The 26,685-nt window shown below is 49.5% G+C and overlaps 10 protein-coding genes across 10 annotated transcripts; 6 read left to right on the forward strand and 4 right to left on the reverse strand.

The window, feature by feature from the left end:
* Positions 1-2,581: 2,581 nt before the first annotated feature.
* On the forward strand, positions 2,582-7,796 carry BO85DRAFT_371606 (mediator of RNA polymerase II transcription subunit 12; the record flags this gene model as incomplete). The annotated part of the gene is made up of 9 exons (XM_025656004.1): positions 2,582-3,185; positions 3,249-3,846; positions 3,896-4,100; positions 4,151-4,789; positions 4,845-5,143; positions 5,195-6,074; positions 6,168-6,462; positions 6,512-6,738; positions 6,792-7,796. The coding sequence occupies 9 exons, from the start codon at positions 2,582-2,584 to the stop codon at positions 7,794-7,796; spliced, it is 4,752 nt and encodes a 1,583-aa protein (XP_025516091.1).
* An 83-nt stretch (positions 7,797-7,879) lies between these two features.
* Positions 7,880-8,332, forward strand: BO85DRAFT_297074 (uncharacterized protein). The gene has a single exon (XM_025655313.1). It carries the CDS (start codon positions 8,016-8,018, stop codon positions 8,295-8,297), a length of 282 nt encoding a protein of 93 aa, XP_025516092.1. The 5' UTR covers positions 7,880-8,015; the 3' UTR covers positions 8,298-8,332.
* An 835-nt stretch (positions 8,333-9,167) lies between these two features.
* BO85DRAFT_520037 (uncharacterized protein) lies at positions 9,168-10,555 on the reverse strand. The gene is made up of 4 exons (XM_025665096.1): positions 10,325-10,555; positions 10,187-10,268; positions 9,973-10,063; positions 9,168-9,919 (listed from the first exon to the last, which is right to left on the reverse strand). Exons 1-4 carry the CDS (start codon positions 10,480-10,482, stop codon positions 9,354-9,356), a joined length of 897 nt encoding a protein of 298 aa, XP_025516093.1. The 5' UTR covers positions 10,483-10,555; the 3' UTR covers positions 9,168-9,353.
* A 1,208-nt stretch (positions 10,556-11,763) lies between these two features.
* BO85DRAFT_449277 (CIA30 family protein) lies at positions 11,764-13,167 on the forward strand. The gene is made up of 3 exons (XM_025660129.1): positions 11,764-11,934; positions 12,016-12,249; positions 12,324-13,167. Exons 1-3 carry the CDS (start codon positions 11,847-11,849, stop codon positions 13,049-13,051), a joined length of 1,050 nt encoding a protein of 349 aa, XP_025516094.1. The 5' UTR covers positions 11,764-11,846; the 3' UTR covers positions 13,052-13,167.
* Positions 13,068-14,365, reverse strand: BO85DRAFT_420759 (phosphoribosylaminoimidazolesuccinocarboxamide synthase). Its single transcript, XM_025657904.1, has 3 exons — positions 14,106-14,365; positions 13,647-14,022; positions 13,068-13,581 (listed from the first exon to the last, which is right to left on the reverse strand). The coding sequence occupies exons 1-3, from the start codon at positions 14,253-14,255 to the stop codon at positions 13,205-13,207; spliced, it is 903 nt and encodes a 300-aa protein (XP_025516095.1). The 5' UTR covers positions 14,256-14,365; the 3' UTR covers positions 13,068-13,204.
* A 142-nt stretch (positions 14,366-14,507) lies between these two features.
* Positions 14,508-15,918, reverse strand: BO85DRAFT_449279 (metal dependent phosphohydrolase). The gene has a single exon (XM_025660130.1). The coding sequence runs from the start codon at positions 15,633-15,635 to the stop codon at positions 14,586-14,588; it is 1,050 nt and encodes a 349-aa protein (XP_025516096.1). The 5' UTR covers positions 15,636-15,918; the 3' UTR covers positions 14,508-14,585.
* Positions 15,919-18,706: 2,788 nt separating this feature from the next.
* On the forward strand, positions 18,707-19,910 carry BO85DRAFT_371288 (nucleotide-diphospho-sugar transferase; the record flags this gene model as incomplete). The annotated part of the gene is made up of 4 exons (XM_025655992.1): positions 18,707-19,034; positions 19,087-19,181; positions 19,234-19,599; positions 19,668-19,910. The coding sequence occupies 4 exons, from the start codon at positions 18,707-18,709 to the stop codon at positions 19,908-19,910; spliced, it is 1,032 nt and encodes a 343-aa protein (XP_025516097.1).
* Positions 19,911-21,517: 1,607 nt separating this feature from the next.
* On the forward strand, positions 21,518-21,900 carry BO85DRAFT_449281 (uncharacterized protein). Its single transcript, XM_025660131.1, has one exon. The coding sequence runs from the start codon at positions 21,630-21,632 to the stop codon at positions 21,825-21,827; it is 198 nt and encodes a 65-aa protein (XP_025516098.1). The 5' UTR covers positions 21,518-21,629; the 3' UTR covers positions 21,828-21,900.
* A 565-nt stretch (positions 21,901-22,465) lies between these two features.
* BO85DRAFT_468745 (putative anaphase-promoting complex subunit Apc5) lies at positions 22,466-25,706 on the forward strand. Its single transcript, XM_025662289.1, has 7 exons — positions 22,466-23,462; positions 23,514-23,607; positions 23,663-24,074; positions 24,130-24,253; positions 24,309-24,415; positions 24,464-24,600; positions 24,649-25,706. Exons 1-7 carry the CDS (start codon positions 22,745-22,747, stop codon positions 25,376-25,378), a joined length of 2,322 nt encoding a protein of 773 aa, XP_025516099.1. The 5' UTR covers positions 22,466-22,744; the 3' UTR covers positions 25,379-25,706.
* On the reverse strand, positions 25,576-26,523 carry BO85DRAFT_520043 (cytochrome c oxidase subunit VIa). The gene is made up of 5 exons (XM_025665097.1): positions 26,291-26,523; positions 26,186-26,210; positions 25,964-26,123; positions 25,883-25,890; positions 25,576-25,804 (listed from the first exon to the last, which is right to left on the reverse strand). Exons 1-5 carry the CDS (start codon positions 26,475-26,477, stop codon positions 25,759-25,761), a joined length of 426 nt encoding a protein of 141 aa, XP_025516100.1. The 5' UTR covers positions 26,478-26,523; the 3' UTR covers positions 25,576-25,758.
* Between the last annotated feature and the right edge of the window lie 162 nt (positions 26,524-26,685).

A 26,685-nucleotide genomic window follows, 5' to 3' on the forward strand; every position in this document is an offset into this window, starting at 1 on the left:
TATTCCAACAACAAGGCGTATACTTATTTCATTTTCAATTTATTATTTCATGTGCATAAGGGGGCGTTGGGCTGGGCTTCCGACGGAGGACCCATTCCGTGGCTGTCCAGAACCGAGCAGCCCCTTTCGCAAACCCCGATTTTAATCCGGACCATGCTTGTGTACCTATCCGCTCATCTCACCGTGGCCATTTGCGAGCTGGGACGGTCAGGGTTGCACTGCATCCTGCGGCTAGGATAGGTGTTACTGAAAGGCTGCTCCGTGGCCAGTATCTGGTACCAGCCCGTGATGCGCCAGTCTGTGCGCTCGGAGTTTCCGGGATGATCCAGTGCGTTCAGCACATGGATCCCTGTTCCCCGTATTTAAAACAGGAGATCTCTGCTGAGTAGACACCCAGTAGCACAGGGCAGACGTAGGTGCTCTAGTGCGTAAAGGATCGGGGGAATTGTGGCGACCTGAAGGCAATCAAAACACTATATCTATCTATCCATCTACAGGCTAAAAGGTCAGGGAAGATCTACAGCGATGTGCCACTTAAGATGCGGAGAAGCTTGGAATCAGACGGCATAGTCATACGGTCCTCACAGTCTCCCACGCAGTGTCATGCCACTGTGGAGGGGGTGCATCCCACAGCCGGACGTTTGAAGATGGCAGATGGCAGCGACGGGGATGATTAAGAAGAATAATATCATGACACATGTCTAACATCTTCCGGTAATGGATCTTCCCGACGGGGCTCGGGGCGCTTAGGCAGGAGAAGACTGGAGGAATCCGAGAGAATGGGATCCCCTTGATCCAACGGCCCACAGGGTGATGGAGAGTGGGTTTCAAGGCGAAAAACTAGGGGAAAAAATGTCTTGGAGAAGGAAGAGACGGAAGTGTGCTTCAGGCAAAGTTTGAATAGTCCCCATCTAGGGTTGGTTTTTAGTCGGGATACTGAATCGGATAGTTGAAAATTGTTCACCGTATGTTTGTTCCATTGTGACAGTCAGGGAAAATTAATATCCCCTCGCCCCTCCTTCTCCAGGGAGATCGCACACGTATCACCTTGTGTGTGCTACAGGTAGAATTGATGGAACATGACAAGATTCTATTACCTTGCAAACGCCGCACAGATTGCGCATCACAGATTAATCCCCGGGGGGGTCACTACTGTAAGGCGAGGCAAACAAGTTGGGATTCAATTCCAAAGTACTGTCCGTCGAGCAGGAATCGCCCTTAAACGGGCCGATCTGCGGAGTTAAGATGGCTGTGGTTGGGTTAGGCACGGAGAGTCGCCTCGCCATGGTCCCTATCTCTTGATTCAAGTGGCTCCTGGGAATTTCCATTTTTCATCCGATCCTAGCCTGCTAGCCACTGGCGGAAGAATGGGGCGATATGCCGCGATATCATCAGGTAATCGCGTCGAGTTGCAGGTTCAGAATCATCCGAATGAAGGGGACCCCCATCATCTGATGCCAAGATGATCGATTCAGGATTGGTTGATAGATTTACCGAATAGCGTGATCACTTGCGGTGGACTAGGCCATCCGACAGACCAAACAATCTTCTGGTTAGTGAGTAAGTTCTTCATGGATTGAGTCAGTCGGCGTCAGTTGCTGAATGCGGAGAGGGAAGCCTGGGGGGAGGGAGAGTCGGGTAGATCAGGCAAGATGCACAGAAATAGGGAAAAAAATAAAGAATATGTACAGTAAGTCAGGAATTAGTTTGGTTTCAGTCTAGATATTCAGCAGCAGGAACACCGTAGATACTCCGGGCCTTGACTACTACTAGAATATGTACGATGTAGGTATTCTGTGGGTATTATTAGCCCCAACCATCAGGGATAACTACGGAGTACATACTTACTACTAGTAGTTTAGTTATCAGCCCTCGGATTAGCCTATGGATAAGCTGGCTCCGATCATCAATTCAAGAGGATCCATCAAATGCAAATACGGAAACCCCCCTCCCCCATAGCCGGTATTACAGCGGTATTGCACCACACGGACTGGCAGCCGTCAACCGGATAATTTACCGTCTCGAGCCGGTAATCCTTGCCCCCTCTCGGGCTACTGCGACTTCCTTCTTGGGTAGGTCGGTCATACAGGTGCCAGTTGGTCCTCCTTACGTTATCTCCAGATTCGCTCTCTTCGGCCACCGTCTTCGGCTTTTTCCTGGTCTATCTCTCCTTCTCTTCTACTTTACTTCTTCTTTCTTCCTTCTTGGTCTTCTATCGGCTTTCTTCCTATACTATCCCCCTCCCGCTGGGCATCTTCGCTTTCATCTCTTCCGCCATCGGATCCATTGACCTTTTCCGCCTTGCCCCCCCGAAACTCTCAGTTCCGCGACGGTTACCGGGGTTTAACCTCCGTCTCCTCCACCCCATAGCCGCTCCACCCAGCTCCTCGATTCGTTTAACCGCACCAGAGTCAATTTGAAAGGATCGAATGTGTAGTATACCGGTCCTGGTTCTATCAGGCACATCACCAATCTACATCACAAGCGTCCGGTGACCATCCCTGAGGCTAGTCGTGTAGCCGTCGTGACGGCGCGGTGCCAATGATCAGATCCCGACGCTTGGATACACCATGAAGCTGACATGATACCTCATTCTTCCGCCGGCGTCCAGCCATGGGGCCGTTCCCTGCGCGCCCTCAATAACGGCTCAGGACGCGTTGATGCTTCCCAAGCTCTGGTTCAGTCCGACCCGCAGCTGGAGAAGCTGTCAATGTCCATGCCGCAACCGCTACCCCGACAGCCGGCAGTCATCGACCTTACCGCGAATACCAGCGACTCTCAGGACCGGGAGCCCCCTGCGAAACGACTTAAACTAGAGGCGCCTCCGGGATCATGTCCGCCTGAGGGAAGTCCAGCTCCGGGAAGTGGAGAAGCGAGAAGCACCCCAGGGACCGCAAGTTCGAAACCAAATCCGCTTGCCTGGCGCGGTCGACCAGTATGGTCGTTCCAGGCTCTGATTTCGGAGACGACTGGGGCTGTGGAAACGAAGGAAGATGATACCAATTCTCAGGGGAAAACCCCTGCATCGCCGCCACCTTTACCTCTCATTCCTTGGAAGCCCGCTCCGCAAGAAGCCTCCGGAAGCAACAGCGCAAAACCAGCAGATGTCGCCTCTGCAAAGGAAGTGCAAACAACTCCCTATCGTATTGTTGTACCCCCTGTTGCGCCAAAACTGAAAGGGGAGAGTAAGTCGATCCGCGCGATTATCCGTATGTAAGAACTCGTCTAATTGCATATTTTTGGCTTAGGAGTCGCGGACTTTTCCCCTTGGACGGGCAACCACCCGGAAGATACGCTGAATGACCATACTGCAAAACAAGGACATTACGATCGTACGCAGGTCTCGCAAAACGAGTCTAATACAGCCCGTCCATCTCTGTACGCGCAGTTGAAGCATCGATCGGGTCTTCAGATGCTGTCGTCCGTTTTCGCCGCTGCTCTCGAGAAGCGCCAATCCCATAGCACGATCGCTACTCCGTCGAGCTTCAAACCTCCCCCGCGCGTCACTTTGACAGATAACAAACGTGAAGCTTGGCTTCGGGATCTTGCCAATCCGTCCGTCCCGTTGCGCAGACTGAGCCGGACTATCCCCCATGGTATTCGAGGCAAGGTGCTGCTCGATCAATGTTTGGGCAAAGGAATCCCGGTTCCGCGAGCTATATGGCTGGCCCGATGTGTCGGGGCTAACGAAATCCGTGCTTTCAAGCGAAAGGGCACGAGCGGGACGCTCGCTCTGGGCCTCGAGACCAAATGGGTCCGCGATTGGACATCAACTGTCCAGCAGTTCCTTGAAAGCGTAATAGGTACTTGCGGATCATCAGACTGGAAGATGAAGATGACATATGCGTACGCCATACCTTTCTTTTCCCGTTACATATTTACTTACCCTTCATAGTGTCAGCTTAACATCGCGTTTATTCTTCGAGCGACTGCTAGACCACGACCAATATCTCAGTTGGTTTTTGGTATCCTTAGAGGCTGCGCCACTAAACACCGTGCCTGTGTGGCTCTTAATGCTCGGTATATATTGGAACAATATTATGCGCTATCGGAAGCGTGGTCGACGATTGGCTGAGGTGTTACTGGAGAAGCTGCGTTTGGTGCGCTCCTCAATTTCATGCTTATTTTTCATAGCTAATTGGCGTAACAGATCAAGCAGCCAGGACAACCTACAGCCCTGGAACCGTTAGTTGATCGTTTATCTCGATGCATCAGGAGATTGGTACTCGAGCACACGTCCTCCGTCATCCTCCCGGCATCCTGGGATAAATACAAGGACTTGATCGCTTCATGCTTGAATCTGAAGGAACTACCTGACAAGACAACACTTCAGAACCTTGCGGAGCGTAACGTACGAGTTCAGTTGCCCACTAACCGCCAAGGGACGAGTCAACAATTGCCTCAGCAACATGTCATTCATTTGTTCGATTCCATACGGTCTGCACACGATGTTTTGTCCACGTCCTCGGCCTGCTTGAACGCTGTGGAAGACAAGGCTACTCTGGTCGCGAAGCTACTTGAGTGGGCAGCTACTCCGTTTCGTCATGGGTCCCGCCGCGTGTATACGAGTGTTCGCCTGCTTCGGAAGTGGAAGATGTCGGGAATGGATGTTGAATCTTATATTCTCGCTTTCCTTGCGGACACTCAGATAACCAGTCGCGTCAATATGGACAATGTCTATCATATAATCGCCGAACTTGTCCGGTCTCAGACATTCTCTGTGGGCAGGTACCTACAGTGGCTGATGGCGAAAGGGGTAGCGAACGATCCTTTACCCGATCAAAATAAGGTCAGATGCCTCTTCTAGCGTTAGTTGACGATTATGTTGACCAAGTGAATTGTAGGCAATATCGGACGACGTACGCCTTCTTATACAACTTCCATTGGCTCGTTTGCCAGAATATGTCCGTAACCTCCGCAACACGCTGTTGAGTCGCGCCGGAATTACTGCTTCACACGAGGAATCAACTGTTGAAACTGTCAAAGCGTCTATCGCTCAACGCCTTCCGAAGATCTTTGGGCCACAGGCAAGTGATGCAATGTTGACCGACCAGCCATTGTCAAGTTTGACATGGGCAGTCAAATCCGAGATTGGCCTGTGGATCCGTCGTGGTGTATCTGGACACTGTCGTGATCCAGTGAGGTACGCTGATTTCACTCCTTGGAAGTATGCCCAAGCCCTAACAGCTGCTAGGAAATATGCACATATACCCATGCTTGCTGATTCGGGTGTTTCTGCACTCACTCCTGTCGAGTTTTATAATATCCGCGACGTACTGGAAAGCTTTGGAGATATCTCGATGCTTGCCGACGTGCTCAAGCAGGCGACAAACTGCGATGACAATATTGTCCTGGCCTCCGTTGCTGATACCATCAATTATCATTTCGACTCTTTGAGTGTTATTGGTGCTGCGACAGATCTCTTCAGAGGGCTTGTTGAGTCCTATGCTCGCCTCAAGAGGCTTGGAGCGCCCGGTTTAGACCTCATCTTTTCACTGATCGAGCTGGGGCTACGGATGCCCAGCGAGTTCAACACCGTTGCTCTTTTGCGTCAAGATTTGTCTCGTATTGAGAACAAGTCCGCCCTAGCTGCACCATCTCCGTTGTCGGACAATCTCTCCATGGCTTTCAATGACGCCGACTCTTCGTTCCAGGAGAAGCTAGATCAGATCCTATTCTCCGGAGGGGGAATGGATGAATCCACTATGGACTCTATATTCAATTCATTGACTGGGGCATTGGCGAACGAGAATGGTCACGTCAAACTGTCGGCGAATGACATATGCAGGTACCTGGCTTACCTGAGATCCTTCCATCCTAAGCGGTTCGATGCCAGGCTGGTTCGCTGGGTATGTGGTGTTCTAAAGTCACCTTCTCGGTTCGCAATGGTCCGTGTCCTACCTCCTCTTATCGGCGTTGGTTGCGTTACCATACATGCATTCGTGATGCTTGTGAAAAAGCTTTTGCAGTCGGAAAGGATAGCGTCCGTAGTCCCCAAAGTCACGGATCTGCAGCTGGATCTTCTTGAACTCCTAGTTCCACAAGAGCCGAGCGGGAGCCGTTACACAGATATGGTATGCATTATCACTTTGCTTCTAGCTACGCACCCTCATTTCCTGCCGCTAGTCCTGAAGCATGCCCTGCAGTTGTCTAACCCTTCTGTCTAGGTCACGTACCGCTACTATCTAGCGCAACAAGAGTTCATTGACAAGCATCCCGAGGAGTGCCTCAATATCATCCGTGCTGCTGTGCCACTGATTAGTACTAGGCAGACAGAAAGTGCGGGTGAAGCGAACGCGGCAGACTTAACGAAGTGCGCCATGATTTTGCTCCAAACCTTACTCACACAGAAACCAGAACGCATGGTACAATGTTGTACGCAAAAGTTAGTTGGTCAAGATCCGGCATCCACAATGATCCTACAGAAGGCTCTCGATGCTTTACTCGGCTTCAATCCACAAGGTTTGTTTGCAGTTCCCTGCCTGTTAGGTCTAGGCTAACACCCTTCCAGATCCCCAGGCTATGTCTGAGGCTGAGAGAGTCATTGGCATGAACAATGACTTCTCGCTCCCTATCTGTCAGTTGAAGCTCCAGCTCTTATTTAATGCAGAGGCTGGGAATGGAGTCGACAATGGTATCGTGGATGTGATGTTCAAGGCAGCCATGGCTGATGCTCGCTCAAAGCGTTCCCACTGGTACGGTTTAGTGAGTCTGATGAACCAGGATGCGGTGCGACAGGTATGGGAATAGCCAACCCTTTGCTCTTGTTTCATCTTCGCTAACTGTTTCAGATCCGCGAGCGAGCTGAAAAGGGCTTCTTTTCTGTTCCTATCCTGGAAGAGCCTATCGGCGATCCTACAGTGGCGGACAAGTCAAACTCCATTGAAACCGCTCGGCTTTATCTGGCAATTATTGAAAAGCTAGCATATAGCATTCCCGAAACGGGTGTACCATCTGTTGCGCCAATGTTGGTGGAAAAAATGGAGTTGCTTCTCCAGAAATTCATCACCATGCAGCCAAACCCGTCTACTCCCGCAGAGTCGTGTCAGATAGCTCAGGCGCGCTCGAACTTCGAAAGAAGCCTTGCATTTTGGTTCTCAGCTCTGCTCAGGCTCGTGGTCATCCACAGATCAGCATTCAATACGGCGGCACTAACACCTAAACCAATCGGTCTTCAAGAACAAGCTCGCATGCTGGTCTCTATCTTTTGCATCACTCTCGCACGTCTCCCAGACCGGGTTATTCGCCTCTACCCGTCAGCGAATTATTTCCCTCATCCTGTGCAGTCGGAAAGCTACCGCCCATGTCCCGGGATATTACTACAGACCCACGCTTTGGACGTTGCAGCAGCCCTGATTGATACGTTCCCGGACGAAGCACGACAACAATGTGCCCGTTTCCTCAAGGAGAAATGCCCTCCTTTTCTTCAGTTCCAAAACGATTCCCGGTTCCTCTATCTTCTCGGGCCCGTGATGGATGCACCAACGCTTAACTCATCCCAGCCCGCGTCTCTACCATCTCCTGCGGCCGGTGGTTCAACCCCAACACCCACTGGCAATCTTGCTGGCGGGCCTCCTAATTCACAGAGCCTCTCTTCAGCGTCGGGCCTACCCGCTGGGCTATCTGAAGGTGTCAATTGCATTGCCAGCCACCTTCGGTTGCAGTACCGTGGTCGTGTTCTCGGCGCGTATCCGGTCCGCCCCTGGGAACTTCTCGAGGACGCTGCTCCAATTGTCGGAATGAACGACACTGCCGTGAGCCTAAAATACTTTGACGCCCGACGCGTCAGAGCCTAGGCAATTCGCAACTCACCCCGTATATAATTCACTGTTTTCTCTCCATCATTTGAGCCTTCATGTGCTGTGCTTGCCTTTTTGCTCGATACCATACCCATATTTTTGCATATATTGTCAATCTCATGTTGCTATACCTATAGGATCTGTTACGTCCTTCCTCCATCACTCTTTTGGTTACTTTCTTTCGTTCATTTGTCATCATTCTGATTGCGGGTATCGATGTTGGCGAGCAAGGGTGCACTGGTTATTGCCGTTTTTGGGATTTTGCTTTTGGTTACTTTCTTCGAGGGCATCTGGGGGTTGTATATAGAAGATAGAGACGGGCGTTTTGGTGGGTTGGGTGGCTCATACTTATATAGCATTTACGATTGGCATCAGTATTTGAAACTGGCATTTGAATATTTCGATCAGGGCATGATTTTGCGCATAAGCATGTACTGTGTATCTCTTGGGCGGCATTTGAGATTACTTGGGCTTGATTCCTACATACTACTAAAGTAATGACCCAAGAATGGCAGGTGGCCTTCTAGTAGTAACGCTTTACAGTAGGACGCCTTTCAAGTGATAAAAATATTTCCCCAAATCGATCATGTGCACTCCTCGCGATTCGTGATAGTGGGTTCTTCATGCAGCTAGTTGTCAATCAATATGATGATATTGAAAGTAATGGAAACTAGCTTTGAGGTCTTGAGATTGGGTTTTCCGCATTCCGTCGGCCGCAGTTCAGGACAGACTACTAAGTAGGAGTTGAGTTCGGAGAGAACGGATATCCCCAGTGCTGCGCTACCGATGTCCTGGATCCCTCTGAGTCAAGCTACGGTGCTCGTAAGTGTTTTTCTTGATTTGCTTGTTAACATCGGGTATTCTAATGAAAATTCAGAACTGAGCTTCCCCTCGACTTGGTCTATTGAATGTACTAACAGAGATTGAACAGCTCCCCGACAGCCAACTGATGGTGCGGATTTAGTGGCTATTCGCGGAGAGGTAGGTCAGGAAGCTAGTTGCTGTTCTTCTCCTGTGTATGATCAAGGGGGTTCTTTGTGGTCCGGTTGTTGGTCTTTAGGGTTGGGGTTTGGGATGGAAGAGTATGCATTTGGGTTTTATTACGATGTTTGTTTAGGTTCAGAACTGGGTTGAGGGAGTGGGTCTGGGGATTTAGACAGGTAGTAGGCTGTTAACATAAGACTATTCTGTTGGTCTATTACTACTTATTGTCAGCAATTATTGTTTTTGCTTTTTTAAGTCTGAATACATGAATATAGAATCATATAAATGAAGAACAATGTGTAATATTTGTCTCAGGATTAAACAATGATTGCAGATATGAGTATTTGGTTATTTTTTACTGGTATGACTAAATAAACAGAGTCCAGTATATTCAAAACGCCAATGGTCTATATATTCCAGAAAGAAAAAGGTGGGGAGAAAAAAGAACATGTGTGTGTGAGAGAGAGAGAGAGAGAGAAATAAAGAAAGGGGAAAAAAGCAAGAGGAGAAAGAAGTGAGAGGCGCTTGTGTTTACAAGAAACCTCTCGTTTACATCCCAACTGATATCGCTCAGTCTGGCTTGGACGTCAACACAGGCAACAGACCTTGATCCCGTGCCTCTTCCTCCACCTCCAGGATGAGTTCAAGGGTAGCCTCTTCATTGAGATCGATACCTCGTACCCTCTTCATTTCGTTAACGTAGTCCCTAACTGTGCGGCCAGTGGATAGTAGCATGTCACAGGGAAGGTTGGACCGGCTGGTCTCGATGCCTTCCCGTTCTTGATTGGCCTCGCATTCTACCACTTCGTCGCAGCCAGGTGTCGTGGGCTGTGTGTCAAGATTGTTGCTTGACGAAGAAGAAGAGAAGGAAGGTGATTGTGGTGTATGTGCGTTGGCGGCTTGCGATGATAATGTGTGATGAGTAGGGTACGATGGTGCGGGAGGTATAACACCAGAGACAGGAGGAGGTATGTGAAGACTACCGTGTACTGGTACAGCCGGCAACCAGCTATACAATAAAGGAGGCCCATACGCGGCAGGCTGGCTGGGCGGTATGGCCATGGAGGGCATATATAGTGGCGAGGTGTTTAGCCCAGCCCTTTCATCGTGGTTCACCACCGACTCTCCACGGTTTCCTGCGATACTGTCAGACATGAGGGTATTTGTAGAGTCAGCAAGGAAGACATACTGAGGCCGTTTGCAGCCTCTACCCTCAGAGGACGATCTCTGAGGAAGATATTCTGGTGCTGCCCGATAGCTGCTTGAGCGTGGGACCTATCCTGTAAGCGAAGTTGATTAGCTCTGATCTTACTTTATAGTATACAAATCGGTCGCTATTGCAAAGGGTAAATTACTGTAAACTGCACCCAACCGCTATAAAGACCTGTCCTTCCTGCGCGAACCTGCGCCCAGCACACTCCAAACTGGGAGAAGAGCTGCTCCAGTTCGTGCTGGAGGATATTCGGACAGACGCTGCTGGAGAGACTAGACAGCGTTAGGATTCTAGGAATGAGGTATGCGTCATGAAGAGCTGTTCTTACTTTCCCACATGCACACAGGCATCCGTGGGGAGCCTTAACTGGGCGTTTCCTCTGGTAATCCAAGGCGACTGTGGCTGATGTCCAGGAGAAGATGAGGATGGATGAAACAGCTGAGGCTGGGGAGTTGAGGGATGGGGGGCGAAGAACAGCGCAGCCATGACGACTGTTGTACTACACCTTGAGACTATTATTAAGGTAGTATATGGGCTAAGGATGAATAAAGAGGCGAGTATATCTGGCTTATTGTAGAACAAGCAGAGAGTAGATTGTAGGGGAATAACTAGTGCGATAAAAGGGTATTTTGATGGAGGTTGGATGGAGAGAGTGGTGAGGAAGGAAAGAGAAGAGGGAAGGCTGAGGAAATTGCCGTTTCCTCGCAGCGGTAGGAAATGGGCATCTTCCTGGCTGTGACGTCGAGACGAGGTTATGGACCATCTGAGAAGCACAGAATCTACTGATGCAAGATTGTAGAATCCTTTGGGCTCAACAGAGGTGAAGTCAAACGGCTTGAGGATATGTATGTATTCGAATAAAGAGCATATCTACCTGACATAAGGTTTCCTGACGCTCTGGGCTTGCTATTTGATCGTGGACATGTTTGTAGCCTGTCAAATATAGCAAAATGGAATCTTTCGTGATGATTGCCACACACCAGAAGATGCCAGCATATCAAGAGAGCAGCAGGCTGTTCACTCGGGGGTGGTTTCTGCTTGAAAACAGGCCCACAATAAAGCCATGATATACATATCTCTCTGATAGCTTGTACAACTCCTAGAGACACATTTGCTGTTTAGTTCAACTCCAATAAATCTCATTATTGCATTTCTCTCGTCGTCTGACTCAGGGTGCACTTTGATATCATTGGCCAACAACCGATGTATGCGCTCGCAATATGATTGGTGGGATACACGCATATCATGACAGCTGATATTCTCACCGCATTAGATTCTGCCAGCAGAATCAGACAACTGGCGAATCTATGCTGATGGGAAGGATAGGTTGCTGTTGGCCTGCACAGTACTACTAGTACTTGTACTGTGTAGGCCAGCAGCAATCCTGTTGCTCAAGAATACCGCGTCAAAGATATCCGCTATATTCAGTGACTATTTCATAGACTAGGGCCTATTAGAGTGGTCATACTGGCAAGCCATGCCCTAGCAATTTTAGCTGCTCTCAAAGGAGTCCCCTAAATGAACAAAAGTTAGCGATATACGACAAAACAACCGAACACACTAAGCACCACTTATATACTTACCTTCATATTTGCATCGTCAACTCATAACTTCTTGTACACCAGGCTACCATAAACGACCGAAGACACATTTATATCTCCCTAGGCGGTGACCCTCCAACCACCGAGACCGGACGACCAAACCGGACAGCTTCTGCCTCAGGCCCGCACGGCCAGCGAAATTCCGACGTCATGCGCAGGTCCGAGAATCTCCTCGACGCATCGCCGCGGCACTTTACACCTGCACCAACATCCCCCCAATTGGCTTGATTTCTATCTACCCAAGCCAACATGTTTCCCACGGCCCGATGCCTAGCTGCAAAGCCATCCGGCTTCCTCAAACGCAGCGTTGAGGAATTCGGCCGTCTCTCCCGAATCGGTGCGCTTCTCCCCATCTCCACTAGCCAAACCTAACAGATCGAGACCGATAAACTGATTGATAAAAAAAACAAACATCCAGCCTGGAACAACGAAGCTCTCCACACCCCAACCAAGCCCTACGTCCTCCTCGACTTCGAAGATGAGTCGTCCGTCGCCAGCTGCAAGACCATGGCCGACCGCGTCGTCGGAGGGTACAGCACCGCCAGTCTAGACTACGTCCCTGCGGACCCAGCCACGAACAGTCCAGCACATGCGCGTTTCCATGGAAGTATCTCGACCAAGCTTCCCAAGAACTGGCGGGTTGAGCGGACAGGTATATACATCCCCCACCACCTATCCCCCCATACTAAAGTAACTTTTTGCTGACTTATGGTATGAAATGTATAGGCTACGCCGCCTTCCGCAACCACGACCGCGGCTTCTGGCTCTTCGGCCGACTCTTCTGGGACGTCGATCCGTACACCTACCTCGCACTGAGAGTAAAATCCGACGGCCGTCGGTACACTGTCAACATCCAGACCGATTCCATCGTCGAGACCGATATCCACCAACACCGTCTCTACACGCGGCATCATCGCGTGCAGCCTTCCTTCTCTACCTCCGACGCGGACTCCTCTGATCTAGCGGATCGGTTGTACCCTAATGGTAGCATTCCCGCTGCTTTGTCTGATGTTCCGCCGGAGAGTATTGTCATGGGGAGTGGTAGTTCGAGTGCTACGACCTCTGGTGGGACGGGATGGGAGACGATCCTGTTGCCGTTTAACTCGTTTGTGCGCACGAATCATGGTATGGTGGTTGAGCCGCAGACGTCGATTATTCGGCAGCGGATCAAGAGTGTGGGTATTGGGTTGACGGATCGGGTGGAGGGTCCGTATGATTTGAGGATTCAGAAGGTTTGGGCGACGAATGGCATGAGTGAGGCGGAGATTGAGGAGGAGAGGAGGATTTGTGGGGCCGATGCGTTGCCGGTTGATGAGGGGGTGATGACGGGGTGGATGGGTGAGGTTGGGGGGAAGGGTCAGAAGGAGGTTCAGGGTCAGAGGGAGAGTGTGAAGGAGGGAGGAGAGCCTAAGGCGAAGGGATTGAAGGGGTTGAAAGATGAGTGGGAGGCGTAGGTGCGGATGCAGGAAAGCAACGAACTTGATACCATATCTAGATTGTACAAAACAGTAATATGACCTTTCTAGTGCCTAACTAATCTACCTTTTCCCTTTTCGTGACATTTTGTTAAAACTCATACAAATTCCATAACAGGACTGATAATTAATTTAGTTACCACCGGTAATCTTCTCCCACGCCTCCTTGTACTTCTCACTAGTCTTCTCCGCGATCTCATCGCTCATCCGGACACCCTCCTTGCCCTTCAACCCCTCCTTGACCAACCAATCGCGGAGGAACTGCTTATCGAAACTGGCCTGTCCCCGTCCAATCTCATAGGTATCCTTAGGCCAGAACCGCGACGAATCCGGCGTCAACACCTCGTCAGCAAGCACCACCTCACCAGTCTCCTCATCAACGCCGAACTCGAACTTGGTGTCAGCGATGATGACACCGCGGGAAAGCGCATACTCGTGGGCGATCTTGTACAGCTGAACGGACAAAGAAGCGACAATAGTGGCGTATTTCTCTCCGATGATCTCAACAGCTATACCAACAATTAGCCTTCATCTCTCCCACCAAACAATAGTAAAGAAAGTGGGGTGGGTATACCCTTATCCGGATGAATATTCTCATCATGCTCGCCCAGCTCGGCCTTCGTACTCGGAGTATAGATAGGTCCATCGGGGAACGCCTCACTCTCCCTCAACCCGGCCTTGACAGGAAGACCATGCACCGTGCCGTGAGTCTGGTACTCCTTCCACGCGGAGCCGGTGATGTAACCGCGCACGATAGCCTCAATGGGCAGGATGCGGAGCTTGCGGACCTGCATGCTGCGGTTCTGGAGGACCGGGCGCAGCGACTCGGGGATTTGCGGGGGCAGGTCGAGGGTCAGGAAGTGCGTGCGGAGGGTGGGGAGGGCGGTGGTGAGCACTTCGAACCATTTGCGGGTGCAGAGGGTGAGGAGGATGCCTTTGTTGGGGATGCCCTGTTTGAATCATGATTAGTATTGGTTCATGTGCATTGAGCAGTAATGGAATGGGTATATATAGCTGGTATAGGGTAGGGTACATTTTCCATAATCACATCGTAGGCGGAGATGCGGTCGGTCGCGATGAAGAGGAGGGTTTTGTCGTCGATCTCGTACAGGTCGCGCACTTTGCCGCGCGCGATGAGGGGCAGGGCGCCCTGGAGGTCGGTTTGGGTGTATGCGGTGGCCATTGTTTGGGGTGGATTGGAGACAATGGGTGTACGAGAGGGGCGTGGATACAGAAGAAGTTTGAAAGGAATGAAGGCTAGAGAAAGTTAGTAGTTTGGAGGTTAGTTTGGGGACGCAATGGAGGGGTTCGTGGGGGAGTCATACTTTGGACGCCCGCAATTGGTGGGTTGATAAGAGCCAGCGGGGTTATGTGCCTGAGGCAGGGATACTTATGATATAGTTGCAGTTGTAAATAGAGTCATGGGAAGTAGATGTATCGAGAATGATTATCTTGTTCATAGCAAATTCGTTCTCATCTACTTATCCTCATTAAACCAGCTGTAATGTTACAATTACACCTCTCGTGTAGCCTCTCGTCCCCGGATATAGCTCTCGCGCTCAGCAGCCCAGTCCGGATCCACCACCGACAGCGCAACTGCTTCTGCGCCAGACACATACACATCGGGGTCAATAGTACGAACCTTGGCATTTTTATGTAGGCGCAAGCCATCCTCCTCCACCAGTCCTTCAGTCTCAAACCTTTCTAGCATTTCCGATTCTTCCGGATCCGCGATATCCTTCAATAACTGCCAGAACTGATCATCCGTCGTGCTCCACAGCACCTTCTCGTGAATCCGTTCTTCGTGAACAAGATTCCCAATCAACTGCCCAGTCCCTCTGTACATCTCAACATGTGTCGGGTTAGACCACACCTCCCGATCCGCAACTAGATACGCCCTCGCAAGGTCTAGTGCCGCCTTCTGATCCCCGAGCACAAGCATCCGATTCAGAGAAACTGCATCAGGGAACGCTTTCAAGCTTGCGACGACCCGGTGCGCATCACTCAGCTGGAGTATCCCAAACGCAACCATATCCCGCAGGGCGTAATCCAGTCGGTCTGCGCAGAGATGTGGTGCCGCCATCTCGACAAGCGGGTACTGCTCTTCATCCAAGACAGTCTGCGGAACACCATGTTTGGTCAGGATCTTGGGAATCTGCGTCGCACGAATATACCGTGCTTTATGAACTTCGTGGTAACTCTCCTCGCCCGGTTTTGAAAGCGCCCAGTCGACCACATGGCTGAGCACGGTGTGGCTAATGTCGTGCAAAAGAGCGGTTACCTGTTCTTCAACGCTCCCCTCGGCGATGCGGACGAGCAGGAATGCCCCGACGGAATGCTCGAAGCGCGTGATCTTGACTTGCTTGGGTAGGAGGCCGAGGTGTCCAGTTACACCATGTTGACAGATTCCAATCAGTCGACGGAGATCGGAAGATTGAAGCAGGTCGACCAAGATGGGCTCGGTAATGGAATGGTCGCCATAGAGAGAGTCGCGGATGATGATGGTGCCGGATGCGGGGGACTCGTGAGTCTGGAAGTGCCCCGCCTTTAGTGCGGAGGCCATTTGTTGTCGGTGCCTCCGCTGATAGTCAAGGGGTTTGATTTGGGTAATGATGCTTCGATAAAGCTATGTAGATGCTGAGCTTGACCTTGTGCTTGCGCTTGCGCTTGTATTGCTGTCTATTTCTGGGAGGAGAAACCGTTGCAGGGCGTTTGTTTACGGGAAGCTGAGGGGAAAACAATGACCGGGAAAAGTACCAGTGAATTTCATCTCTCCCGGTCACATGGCCGGCAGCTGATGATCCCGACTGACTTGCTTTTATTTATTTCAGCGATGGGAAGTTCCATCTTGCTATATCGATCGCTCGTAAGACGCTTCTTGCTGCGTCATGATCATGAGGCATAGAGTCTCGACGCAAGGGAGAGCAACTTATGTCGGCTATGCAATCGTTGAGATCAGGGCAACGTGCAGCTGATCAGCTGATTTAAATCCCTAGTCGTTTACTTTGATTTATCCCCAGTATCATATTTCAATGCTATACTACAGTTCTGAGACTATCTACTGTGGGGAGGTACATCAGTTTTGATTGTTTCCACAACTCCTTTACAGTCTGATGAGCACAAATGAGTTGTCAGATATATGATATCTGTGGTAATTATTCACTGTAAGAGGTGTGTTCAAGGACAGAGGCGTGGAAGATTACACTTTTGTTGGTACTTCTTCTACCATCAAATAAGACTTTGTTAATTGTGGATCTCCGATTGCACTCGTGCCTTGAACTTCTTATCGCCACAGGCCATTGATTGCGGCTTGAGGTATATTTCACTGCGCATGTATATCATGTCCAAGGCGCAATAATAGAAGTCGACCAAGATTGGTAAGCTTCTTTTATCCAACATATTGAAGTGTACGTGTCTTTTCCTTTTTCTCCGCTTTACATTTCCTTCGAAGTTATAAAGACAGAATTCGTGGTAGTATCTGGGAAAGAGAATTATGTAGAGTCAGCGCGTTTCACAGAGAACATTGCAGGGGTTAAGATGCGCCGAGCCACCCAAAGTTAGCGCAGAAAAGAAGATAAGCAGGGCACAGACCACGACACTCCAAAACTCTAATCCTTTGTAAGCGCCGTAGGCAATTGATATAATTGGATGTCCACACTCTGTACACCGTATAATGTGAAATGGAGAAGCTTCCCAGCACTGACTGTGCAGCCCCAGCAGCACGAGCGGCCCTGACGTGGACAAACCAGGACCATGAGATGGAAACGCAGCCTCAAAGAACTGTGCTAGGATTAATCCTGCGGAAATCCGCACCATTCAAGCCTTAAATCTCTGCTCTCAGATATAGGACAAGCGCTTGGACGAAACAGCAACGTAAGATGCTTTCTAAGGCCAGGCGCCACCCCTGCGGTGTACAGCAGGATGTAAATACTGTGAACCGTCCCACTCAGGTACTAAAAGGCAATAACAGTTCCTGTTGTTTCTTGTCGCCCTAGAAGCTGACATGTTTGCGACATATGTCATTACTTCTACTTTCTTTCATTGAGCTGCCTGACCAAACTTCCCATTATGGCGACCAGAGGTTTGTTCTCTCGAGGCCTAGGGCGTCGCCCCTGTCAACCACAGTTTAGCAGTTTCCACCCATAAAAACTGAACCAAACTGCTGACCTATTTGCCAATTCTGTATGGACAGCCGGATAACTACCGTCGTGCACTAAGAACCAGCGTCTCCAATCGTGAATTATGCGGTGGTGGACCAATCTTGGTGTTAAACAAGCGTTCCCATTCCCAAGTCTGGGCAATCATGGAACGACGCTAGAACTTTGTTCTGCAACAATCAGGATCAGAAAAGTATCTTGTTAGGAATCGAGACCGTGATGTGCCTGTCTTTACAAATGAAAGACGGTACCTGGTCCTATCAGCTATGCAGCAAGCTGGTCGGGCTTTCCCAAGAGGGTAGTACCAGGCTTCAAGTCACATTGGCCAAGATAGACCAGACGACTCTGATACTTTTGTCTCCGGGCTACTGACACATTCTGATTGTTGAACGAAACTGACTGCATACCTGGATGCCAACTGACGCACAAAGCGTGTCTGTTTCACAATGACATCTTGGAAGACGACATTTGGGGCACTGAACGATTACTTATGGCTACGGCCAATGATCTCACTCCAGAGTCCGCCATTTTTCGCAGCAATGGCTTCGCGATATTCGAAGGCCGGGAGTGTCACTGTATTAAACGAAGATCGACAGCATATTATAGGTCGATTGATCTGTACAGCGCTTCAAACCCTGAAATATGTACGTGAGGTAGGATCAGTCACAATGGGATGTGTGAGATGTGTTTGACTCAAATCATCTCGAAAGCAAATGATGCCTGTCGAGCGCCAATGGTATTCTTGCGGAGTTACGCTAAGCGCCCTGGTTGGGAGTGCTACAGAACCATCCCGGAAATGAAGGAGACTGGACGTTTGAACCCGTTCTCCACCTTTTCTTTGACTAAGAGCCGAATGATTAAGAATGGCTTTAACAACCTTCCCATACCATATGATGATGTTTATTATTTAAACGATGCAGATCGACGAAAGTGATCGCAGGAGAAAGATCAAATTAGGTCTGCAGCTTTACCAACAGAAAGAATTATGTATGGTGAGATATACTGGTCCTCGGGATGGCAACGACAAAATTACCCGCCGAATCTAGTGTCGAAGTGCTAACCACTAGACTAAAAGCAGGACTACTTTCAGCCATTCAAGAGATTATAGCAAACATACTAGTCGCTCTGGTTATTAGCTATTATAGCGTGGGTCAGAAATGGCTGGCCGACGTTTAGCCGCCCATTTCGGACTTCATGGCTACCCCTGCAATGTCTTACACTTCGCGCTGCCCTAAAGCTGCTAGTATGAACAGCTGAGGGTGGGATCATGTCCGGTGTGAAGGGGGTCCTCTTTTAGACAACTGGACTTTTTGCTATACATACTTCTATCCCCATAGCTGCAGCGAGTTGGCGCAAATCTACAGATTACAGCCATCAGATCACAAGCTTTTCGATTTTCTCGACGACATCCATGAAAATGACCTCAAAATATCCCAGATTTGTTCGCGCCCTATTGATAGCGGTGCTAATGCTAGCCATGCTCGCGATATCATTGCGACATCTAAGCGCCTCAATTTCTCTGCAAGAAAGTCAACTTGATCATCTGCCCGAGAAGCAAATAAATTGGTCCCGATTTGCATACACACAATACGCAACGGACAGATCGTACTTGTGTAACTCAGTCATGATATTCGAGGCCCTCCATCGGCTTGGAAGCAAAGCTGATCTCGTGTTGATGTACCCATCTAATTTTCTCGTGTCTGAGGAAGATGATTCACCAGAAGCTCGTTTACTACGTTTTGCAAGAGATAAATATGCGGTTAAACTCAAGCCAATGGAGGTGATATACAAGGGCGGGGGAGGTGGTAAGTCGCTTGATGTCACTGCTGCAATACGTCGAACTAAAAGTGGGCGCAGAAACGTGGTCAAGGAGCTACACGAAGCTTCTCACTTTCAATCAAACAGAATACGACAGAGTCATTCACTTAGACTCTGACGCGACACTCCTACAGGTTCGTCTGCAAAGCGTGGTTTCTATTGTAACAACTAACATGATATATGAAGACAATGGACGAGCTATTTCTGCTCCCATCGGCTCCAGTCGCTATGCCACTGGCATACTGGTTCCACCAAGAAGACAAAGTTTTTACTTCCGCTCTAATGCTCATTCAACCGTCCACAGCAGAGTTCAGCCGTCTGACGAATGAGATATGGGATGGTGTTTCTGGCGGATATGACATGGACATTGTGAACAGGTTGTATGGCGATACGGCGCTTATTATCCCGCATCGTCCTTATATGCTTCTGACGGGGGAATTTCGCTCCAAGGATCATGAAGCCTATCTAGGCAATGCAGACGAAACGTGGGATGCCGATAGGGTCCTAGAAGCTGCCAAGTACCTCCATTTCTCGGACTGGCCTGTTCCCAAGGTATTTGATTCATACCATTGGCATCCAACAGACTCGAACTCAGCTAAGCTAATCGGATTTTGCGGTAGCCATGGATCACAGCCACTCAGCACGTGCTCGAAGAGACGCAGCCATCTTGCGACGTACAACTTGTCACCGGTCAACAAGATGATTGCCACGTCCGACAGCTTTGGCTGGGGATGTACGAAGAATTCAGGTCCAGACGACAGGTAGGTTATGTTTACATTTACGCTCCAGTTTGTCAGTTTGTGGAAGAACTAACTATGGACAGAATATATGTGGCGTTGCTTTGTCATGACGGTTCTTCGTAATGGGTCGCCCTTTCAATCATTTTGCTTCAAGACAGCAAGGACCGAGAGAATGACTTCTATTGTTGAAAGCCGGAAGTTCTGGTTCTAAACCTAATATACCCCAAGGATTTCCCAGAAATGTCTGCTCAACCTGTCGATTCATAAAGCTATATACCCATGTATATTTTCATTCTCACTTGCCTTCGAGTCTCCACAAAACCAATGTCTTAGGTAAATTTCTTGATCGCAGCATTTGTGGCCCTTTTACATATATATGCCTGTATTTACGAGTAACTATCATCTTCTATCACTTCAAGTGTTTTCATTGACTCATAAATATAATCTACCAAGTCTACAACCAGTGGTAGTCCAATAATTTCATTATCCCGTGCCGACTGGAATCATCCGACAGGGTACATAATAGCTCTTCTTCTTAACTATTGTAAAGTCTGTCAATTTAGTAAGACACATTATGTCAAAATTACTGCCCAAGTACTACAGCAAATTCTACAGTCGACACTGTATTGATAGATAGATAGATAAGTATCAATCATATGATCTCCGCTTCTCTGGACTATGAGGTACTCGACAGATCATGAAGCCCTACAGCACAGGTGTGCTAATAATGGCACATAATACTATGGGGATGTGACTTGATCTGTGATTCGCCAGCTGAGGAGATGAGTCGTAAGGCTACTAGTAGTACGGGCTATGCCGCTCTGCCAAATTGCCGCTTTCAATAGAATCATTGGGCTTTTGTCCCTGGGTAGCTGTTAGAGTTGTGTAAGAATTCCCTTTAGGTGGAGAAAGAGCTTCTGAGATTTAGTATATTGACGGAGTGCCTAGTATCCACCAATGAAGTGGACACGGCGTGCACGGCTGCTATTAAGTAGTATTTATGCGTACCTAAGGAGGTACTCCAATCATTTGCACACCTGCCTGTGATGTGATTAGTACTAAGCGCCCACCCCCGCACCTGAACATATGGGCGGAACTTAGATGGAAGACAAGCAGCCATTACCCTCCCAAGGAAACTGCCCAAGCCGGGCTTTCTAATTTTTCTGGACAGCTAACCTTTCGGTGATTCTCACCCATGAAAACAGACACCAATATTACAACTGCTGGCCACCTGCAGGTGCTGCTGGACCCGGCTGGTACTTCACATGATAGTGTGGAGTAAGAAGAAGCACATTAGGCTCAGTTCAGGGAATCCACATACTTTTAGACCTAGCATTATTCTCATTTCAGGGATTGGGACCATCCCGCCTAAGAATTGGCCGTTTCCCAACCCAATTGGCTCGCATCCCTACCAGGCTCCGGTGCTGGGGCACGCGTTCTCCCGTATGTAATTCTTCGCCGGTTGCAAGCAGAAAGCCCTCGTGGGAGTCGATTTTGATGCTAGGTCATGACCTTCTCCAGGATTTAAGCGATTTCAGATCAGGCTCAGACCTAGATTTGGTAGGTCAAGTAAGTCGTGGTTTTGTTGTCTTGGCGGTATAGAAATGTGCTAGGTACTTTCCACAGACCACAAACAAGCCACTATTACTGGTCTGTCACAGCTTAGGCGGCCTCATAGTCAAGCAGGCTTTGTGTGTGGCTATTAAGCAGATTACTCGGTACGGGTCGATTGTCAATGCTATAGCTGGCGTTATCTTCTTTAGCACTCCACACCGTTATGGCGATAAGGTTACAAGCTTGATGCGTTTCCGCGATATCTGGGAAGCAACAATAGGCAGAAAAATGAAGCTCTCCAAATCCAGTGTTGAGCAAGAAGGCGCTATTCTGCCCGACCTCGCCGATAGATTCGAGGGGATCTCCCTCCGATCTCCGCTATTATCAATCTATGAATTGACAATCGAAGAGTGGATCGATACCGCTATGCCGGAAATACCAGCAAGTCTGTTACAAGTTCTTATGGAGCTGCAGAAGCCGACTTAGTCACAGTTGGTTGACCGTGAAGCTTGCTCAACTCATGCCCCCATGGAAACAGTCATTGGCCTCAATATCAACCACCACAAGATATGTCTTTTTACCAAGAGTGCCGGTAAGGAGGGGATACCCGAGTTGGAGAAGTTTGCTCACGACACACTACATGATGCTGTGCTTCTTGTTGCCTTTCCACTTGAGGATCGTAGGTTGAGAAGCATTGAAAATTCGTGCCTTCATGCTAATGGTCCAAGCAAGATGTAGCAAGATGTAACGATGAGCAATACTCGACCACAATGAGAGCGGCCCGTAACCAAGAGGCAAGCTGCGTGTGTTTATTGAGACTGGTTTCAACACTGACAGAGCCCCTATGCATGAAAGCGATGTAGACAAATGGTAGTAGTAGCCTCGTTATTTACAATATCGAGTAAAATAAAAAAGAAAGTAGATGAAGGAGATGAAAAAAAAAAAAAAAAACATACAACAGAAGGGATTCGCTGGTGGTCACCCACCCAACTACTAACCTCCCGGCGTGTGGCTTAAGTACGGCTGAGCGGACGGGAAGCCCTGTTTTCCACACCCTGTGGTCGTATGTACTAATTACATTGTTTCCCTTGTTTATATGCTGCGTTCCACAATCCTTTTTCTCTTCCTTTCACGCTTTTCCTCCACGGTTCTGTTTATGCCTGCCGTCTGCGCGAGGATTGGTCTGGCCAACTACATCCCAAAGAATCAAAACAGCCAGTACCACCCACTCTGCCCATTGCTCCTGAGTCACTCGTGTCGTACACCCCCAACACAATCTAGTACCAACTGGGCTCCACCTGGCTGCTTGGACTTTGTGAACGAACTGCAGTCCGCGTGGTGGCTGCAACTATCATAGCCTCCTCCTGGTGGGGCCAGGCTATGTATAACAACCTCTAACCACCATGAGTCGCTATCTCACCCCTTCCAAGGTTGCCCTCCTTTGTCTCATCTCCATCTATACTGAAGGTGTTGTTCCCAACTCCTCCGCCATTCATATCCTCTCGTATCTGGTAACCTGTCTCAGCCCCTTGGAAAGAGAACAATCCATTTCCTCATCGGGAGATCAGGCAACGCAATGCTCCGTCTCCATCACTGATCTGAAGGATAAACTAACGGGCCACCCGTCCTCCGTCCCTGGCCGTACAATCTGGGACCTTTTTCTGAAAAAGATCTGGTCCCTCGATTGCTGCGATGCGTTGGAAGTCTTCTTCGCTGATATCTCGGCTATTCTAGCCAAGACTCGAGAAGAACAAATCCGCGATCGAGATGCGGGCCTTGCACCGGACACGGGCTGTATGCGCTTGTCTCGGTGCTCTCCCTTGGGTGTGTTTGTCAGACGTTCCCAGCTAGAATTCACCAGACTGCAATTCCATGACTCCGTCAAGCTCTGGAGGGGATTTGTCAAGTATCGACTGCCAACGTACCATGTATGGGCGCGGAAAAACCCGTCTCTCGAGCAGGCACCCGTGGATATCAATCTGCTAAACCTTGGCCTGGATACAACGGATTCCCTTGCGCAGGTCGCCTACGGAAGTATCGAGGATGATTCGGAGGATGAGCAATACGTCAGCACAAAGGATGTCGAGCGGCTCCTAGAATTCCAAATAAGCGAGCTACAGAGTAATGACCCCCCTCTACATTCCCGCATATTAAATACTGACTATTGTTCAGGTCTGGGGGGAAGAGTGCCGGATGGCATGAAAGCCCAATTGGAACGCATCATCACGTCCGGTGTGACCGTTCCTAATCTAGTGCACTATCTGAGGTATGCCGTTGGCTAATTGATCTGTGACACCTCGGGATGCTGGCTGACTCTCTAGGTTCCTTGATGCCTGGAGGGCAGGAGATTATCCGTCATCATTTGACAACCTGCACCGTTACTTCGACTGCACTATGCACAGTCGCGATCGAAGCTCCTATCAATACGCGTTGCTTAATCTTGCCATCTTGCAGGCTGATTTCGGATGCTATGGCGAGGCCGTCTCTGCCATGCAGGAGGCTGTTTCCATTGCTCGAGAATCCCACGATATGAACTGCTTGAATTTCTGTATGAGTTGGTTGTATCACTTCGGGAAGGCTTTTCCAGAGCACATGAGAGATGTTCAAAATACAGGAATGTTGGGCAACGAGAAAGAAGGCCTTGCATTTCTCAAGGCCAAGGCAAAAGAGACAGAGATGTGGAGTCTTCTGAGTACGACGCTATTGAGCGAAGCGAAGCTGGAGATGCGTAATGTAAGTCTCCCCATGTTGACCAATGTTATGTATCACCAAACCTAACATCTTCCAGGGAGAAAGTCTGGCCTCGTCTATTGAGAACATAATTCGAGCCTCACACCTCAACGTTACAAAGAACCTGGCGAACTCGGTAGGCCCGCAGCTTCTGCTACAGGCCGCACTTTATTCTAGAATTGGTACGCATCCGTTATCATGCCATTGTATGAACTCCCACTAAGACCCATTTGGCAGGCATCACACATCTAGCATGGCTGAGCAGCGAGACCTTTCGCGAATGCTACGCAAACAAAGCACCCTTTGAAGACCATCTCAAAAGCACGTTTCGTAGCTGTCAACTAGTATGTCAAACGTCCATTCCAGCGAACAACATCACTGACCCTCCAAAGCTAGCACAGCAGGGCCGCTACACAGAGGTATCAGCCCGAATGAACCAAATCTCCCCAGACAAGCTTCGATCGCTCAAAACATACCAATATTGGACATTCTTCTCTGGTATCCTCCAGCTGCAACAGCAGATATACCGGTAGGTTCCCGGCACTCAATTGCATGACAACCGACTCACAGCATCTAGCGACAACCGAGTTGCAGCCGAACACCTCCTCGCTCAACTGCAAGCCATCCAACTCCCTGACAACGATATTACTCTTCTTCTTTCCATCCTCACGATCGACCTCCGTATTCGACAAGGCCACTACGGCGGCGCGCTCGAACTGGTTGAAAAAGCCGCGCAGGCTATCCAGCAAGACAACTTTGACATTTTCACGCAAGTCAAGCTCCTCTGTCTCAAGGCTTCCATTCTCCAGAAGACAGGCCATCCACAACGCGGCTTCTCCCTTGCCATGAGAGCCGCCAGTATCGCACACCGCTCGCGTCTCCTCCCCAGCCTCTGGGAATCCATATGCGTGCTGGCAGGCGTCCTTCTGAGCATGCGCGAGTTCGATGCCGTGTCTGAGCTGATTGAGAGCATCATGCCGCAAATTCTCGAAACGGGTGACTGTAGCTTGGCTGCACAGGCCTACTCGCTTCTTGTGGACGCGAATATGGGGATCGCGGGGTCTCTCTGGAGTGAGGGACAGACTAACTCCGTTCTGCGGAAGGAACATGTCACTCGTGCTTTGGGGTACCTCGACTGTGCATATGAGCAATATGAGGAGATTGAAGATATCAAGGGCCAATGTGAAATGGTGGCCAAGAAAGCCACTGTTATGCATTTAACGGGCGATCCGGTCCTCGCAAATGACTATGCGGCCAAGTACTTGGACTTGAAGAGACAAGCAAGGATAGACTTTGGGGAGGCTTGACTTTGAAACACGAACTGATGTCAATTGTATGTTTTAAATAATTGCAAGGTGACAGGGGAAACAACAAATCTACCAACAAATTCTTTGGCGTCGGCCTCTGCGCCAGTTTACTCCTGTAATACGGGTAGAAGAAATACCCAAGAAAGCCAATACGACCGTTACTGGTCATTAGAAAACAACGAGGCAGCACAACAAAAGAAAAATGGCTTAGCAGTATTGTATGGTGCGCTATCTCAAATCCACCCACGAGAGCCTTGGCCTCGTTATTCTCACTTCCGCATATTTTGTCAGTAAATATACATGTCTTTCGATTTGCCCTCCCGTCAACAGTCAGAATCAATCAAAAAAGACGCTGTACTCCCATAATCGACAGCGGGCACTTAGGTAGCCTTGTCCTTGTTGTGGTAGTTGACCTCGGAGTTCCAGCTGTGAGTTTGTTAGAAGGCATAGTTATAAATAACGAGTTGTACGCGACGCTGGACGGTTCGGGCGTAAGGAACTTACAAGATGGTCTGGAAAAATAAAAGATAACATCGTCAGCAATCAAATTAACATTGTGAAAAGTATACAAGTTCTGGTACGCACCTTGTCACCGTCTCCCCAGGGGAAGTTCTTCACACGGATGTTCTGGTAGGGGTACTCAGTACGCTCCTCGAGCGGGGGCATGTGCGCCCAGTGCTCCCAGTGCTCGTTCCAGAGGTTGTAAGAGTTGATTCCTCCAGCAATCAGGATAGGAATGACGGCGCTGCGAGGAAGTAAAATGTTACTAGAAAGTCAATTGAGGTAGTAATAGCTAGTTCCACATACTAGATGGAGAGCTTGCGCCACAGGTCTGAAGTAGGAAGACCAGCCATTGAGTTAGCACAACCACACCCTTGAAAAACCACGGCATCAATTGATCTAGATACGCACCACTGGTAGCAGCAGCATGGTGCTTGACGGCCTCTCTCTCCCGGTTGAATTCGTTGTCGGCGGCCCAAGAGGGAAGCTTGGAGTCGGAGCTGTTGAGACGGCGCTGGACGGTGGAGCGGACCGGAGCAGCACGCAGCTGCTGGGCAGCGCGCTGGGACAGACGCAGGGCGTTACGCTGAGGGAACATGGCTGGAGGTGGATGGAGTGGAGGAGTGACGTTGGAGAGATGGGACGACGTCTTTGACGGTGGGATTATCCCGGACGTCGGCCCTTCCGGCTTAACGAAACAAAAGCCGTTTAGCGTCCCCGTGATTCGCTGGCTCCCCATCAGGCTTATGTCAGCAACTGGCTCAGATCGCGTGATGTCACGGTCACGGGGACGGAGTGGCTAGTCA

Source organism: Aspergillus piperis (genome assembly GCF_003184755.1).
Source record: "Aspergillus piperis CBS 112811 unplaced genomic scaffold BO85scaffold_8, whole genome shotgun sequence".
Classification (NCBI taxonomy): domain Eukaryota; kingdom Fungi; phylum Ascomycota; class Eurotiomycetes; order Eurotiales; family Aspergillaceae; genus Aspergillus; species Aspergillus piperis.

Coding starts and splice junctions, on each gene's coding strand:
- BO85DRAFT_297074 (XM_025655313.1), top strand. CDS start 8,016: ATGTTGGCGAGCAAGGGTGCACTGGTTATTGCCGTTTTTGGGATTTTG.
- BO85DRAFT_520037 (XM_025665096.1), bottom strand. CDS start 10,482: ATGGCTGCGCTGTTCTTCGCCCCCCATCCCTCAACTCCCCAGCCTCAG. Junction 10,269..10,324: donor GCCTGTGTGCATGTGGGAAA/GTAAGAACAGCT, acceptor AACGCTGTCTAG/TCTCTCCAGCAGCGTCTGTC. Junction 10,064..10,186: donor TTGGAGTGTGCTGGGCGCAG/GTTCGCGCAGGA, acceptor CTTCGCTTACAG/GATAGGTCCCACGCTCAAGC.
- BO85DRAFT_449277 (XM_025660129.1), top strand. CDS start 11,847: ATGTTTCCCACGGCCCGATGCCTAGCTGCAAAGCCATCCGGCTTCCTC. Junction 11,935..12,015: donor CGGCCGTCTCTCCCGAATCG/GTGCGCTTCTCC, acceptor ACAAACATCCAG/CCTGGAACAACGAAGCTCTC. Junction 12,250..12,323: donor CTGGCGGGTTGAGCGGACAG/GTATATACATCC, acceptor TGAAATGTATAG/GCTACGCCGCCTTCCGCAAC.
- BO85DRAFT_420759 (XM_025657904.1), bottom strand. CDS start 14,255: ATGGCCACCGCATACACCCAAACCGACCTCCAGGGCGCCCTGCCCCTC. Junction 14,023..14,105: donor ACGATGTGATTATGGAAAAT/GTACCCTACCCT, acceptor TGATTCAAACAG/GGCATCCCCAACAAAGGCAT. Junction 13,582..13,646: donor GAATATTCATCCGGATAAGG/GTATACCCACCC, acceptor TTGTTGGTATAG/CTGTTGAGATCATCGGAGAG.
- BO85DRAFT_449279 (XM_025660130.1), bottom strand. CDS start 15,635: ATGGCCTCCGCACTAAAGGCGGGGCACTTCCAGACTCACGAGTCCCCC.
- BO85DRAFT_449281 (XM_025660131.1), top strand. CDS start 21,630: ATGAAGCTCTCCAAATCCAGTGTTGAGCAAGAAGGCGCTATTCTGCCC.
- BO85DRAFT_468745 (XM_025662289.1), top strand. CDS start 22,745: ATGAGTCGCTATCTCACCCCTTCCAAGGTTGCCCTCCTTTGTCTCATC. Junction 23,608..23,662: donor AATCTAGTGCACTATCTGAG/GTATGCCGTTGG, acceptor CTGACTCTCTAG/GTTCCTTGATGCCTGGAGGG. Junction 24,601..24,648: donor CTGCAACAGCAGATATACCG/GTAGGTTCCCGG, acceptor CACAGCATCTAG/CGACAACCGAGTTGCAGCCG.
- BO85DRAFT_520043 (XM_025665097.1), bottom strand. CDS start 26,477: ATGTTCCCTCAGCGTAACGCCCTGCGTCTGTCCCAGCGCGCTGCCCAG. Junction 26,211..26,290: donor CCATGCTGCTGCTACCAGTG/GTGCGTATCTAG, acceptor TTCCTACTTCAG/ACCTGTGGCGCAAGCTCTCC. Junction 26,124..26,185: donor TGGCGCAAGCTCTCCATCTA/GTATGTGGAACT, acceptor ACTTCCTCGCAG/CGCCGTCATTCCTATCCTGA.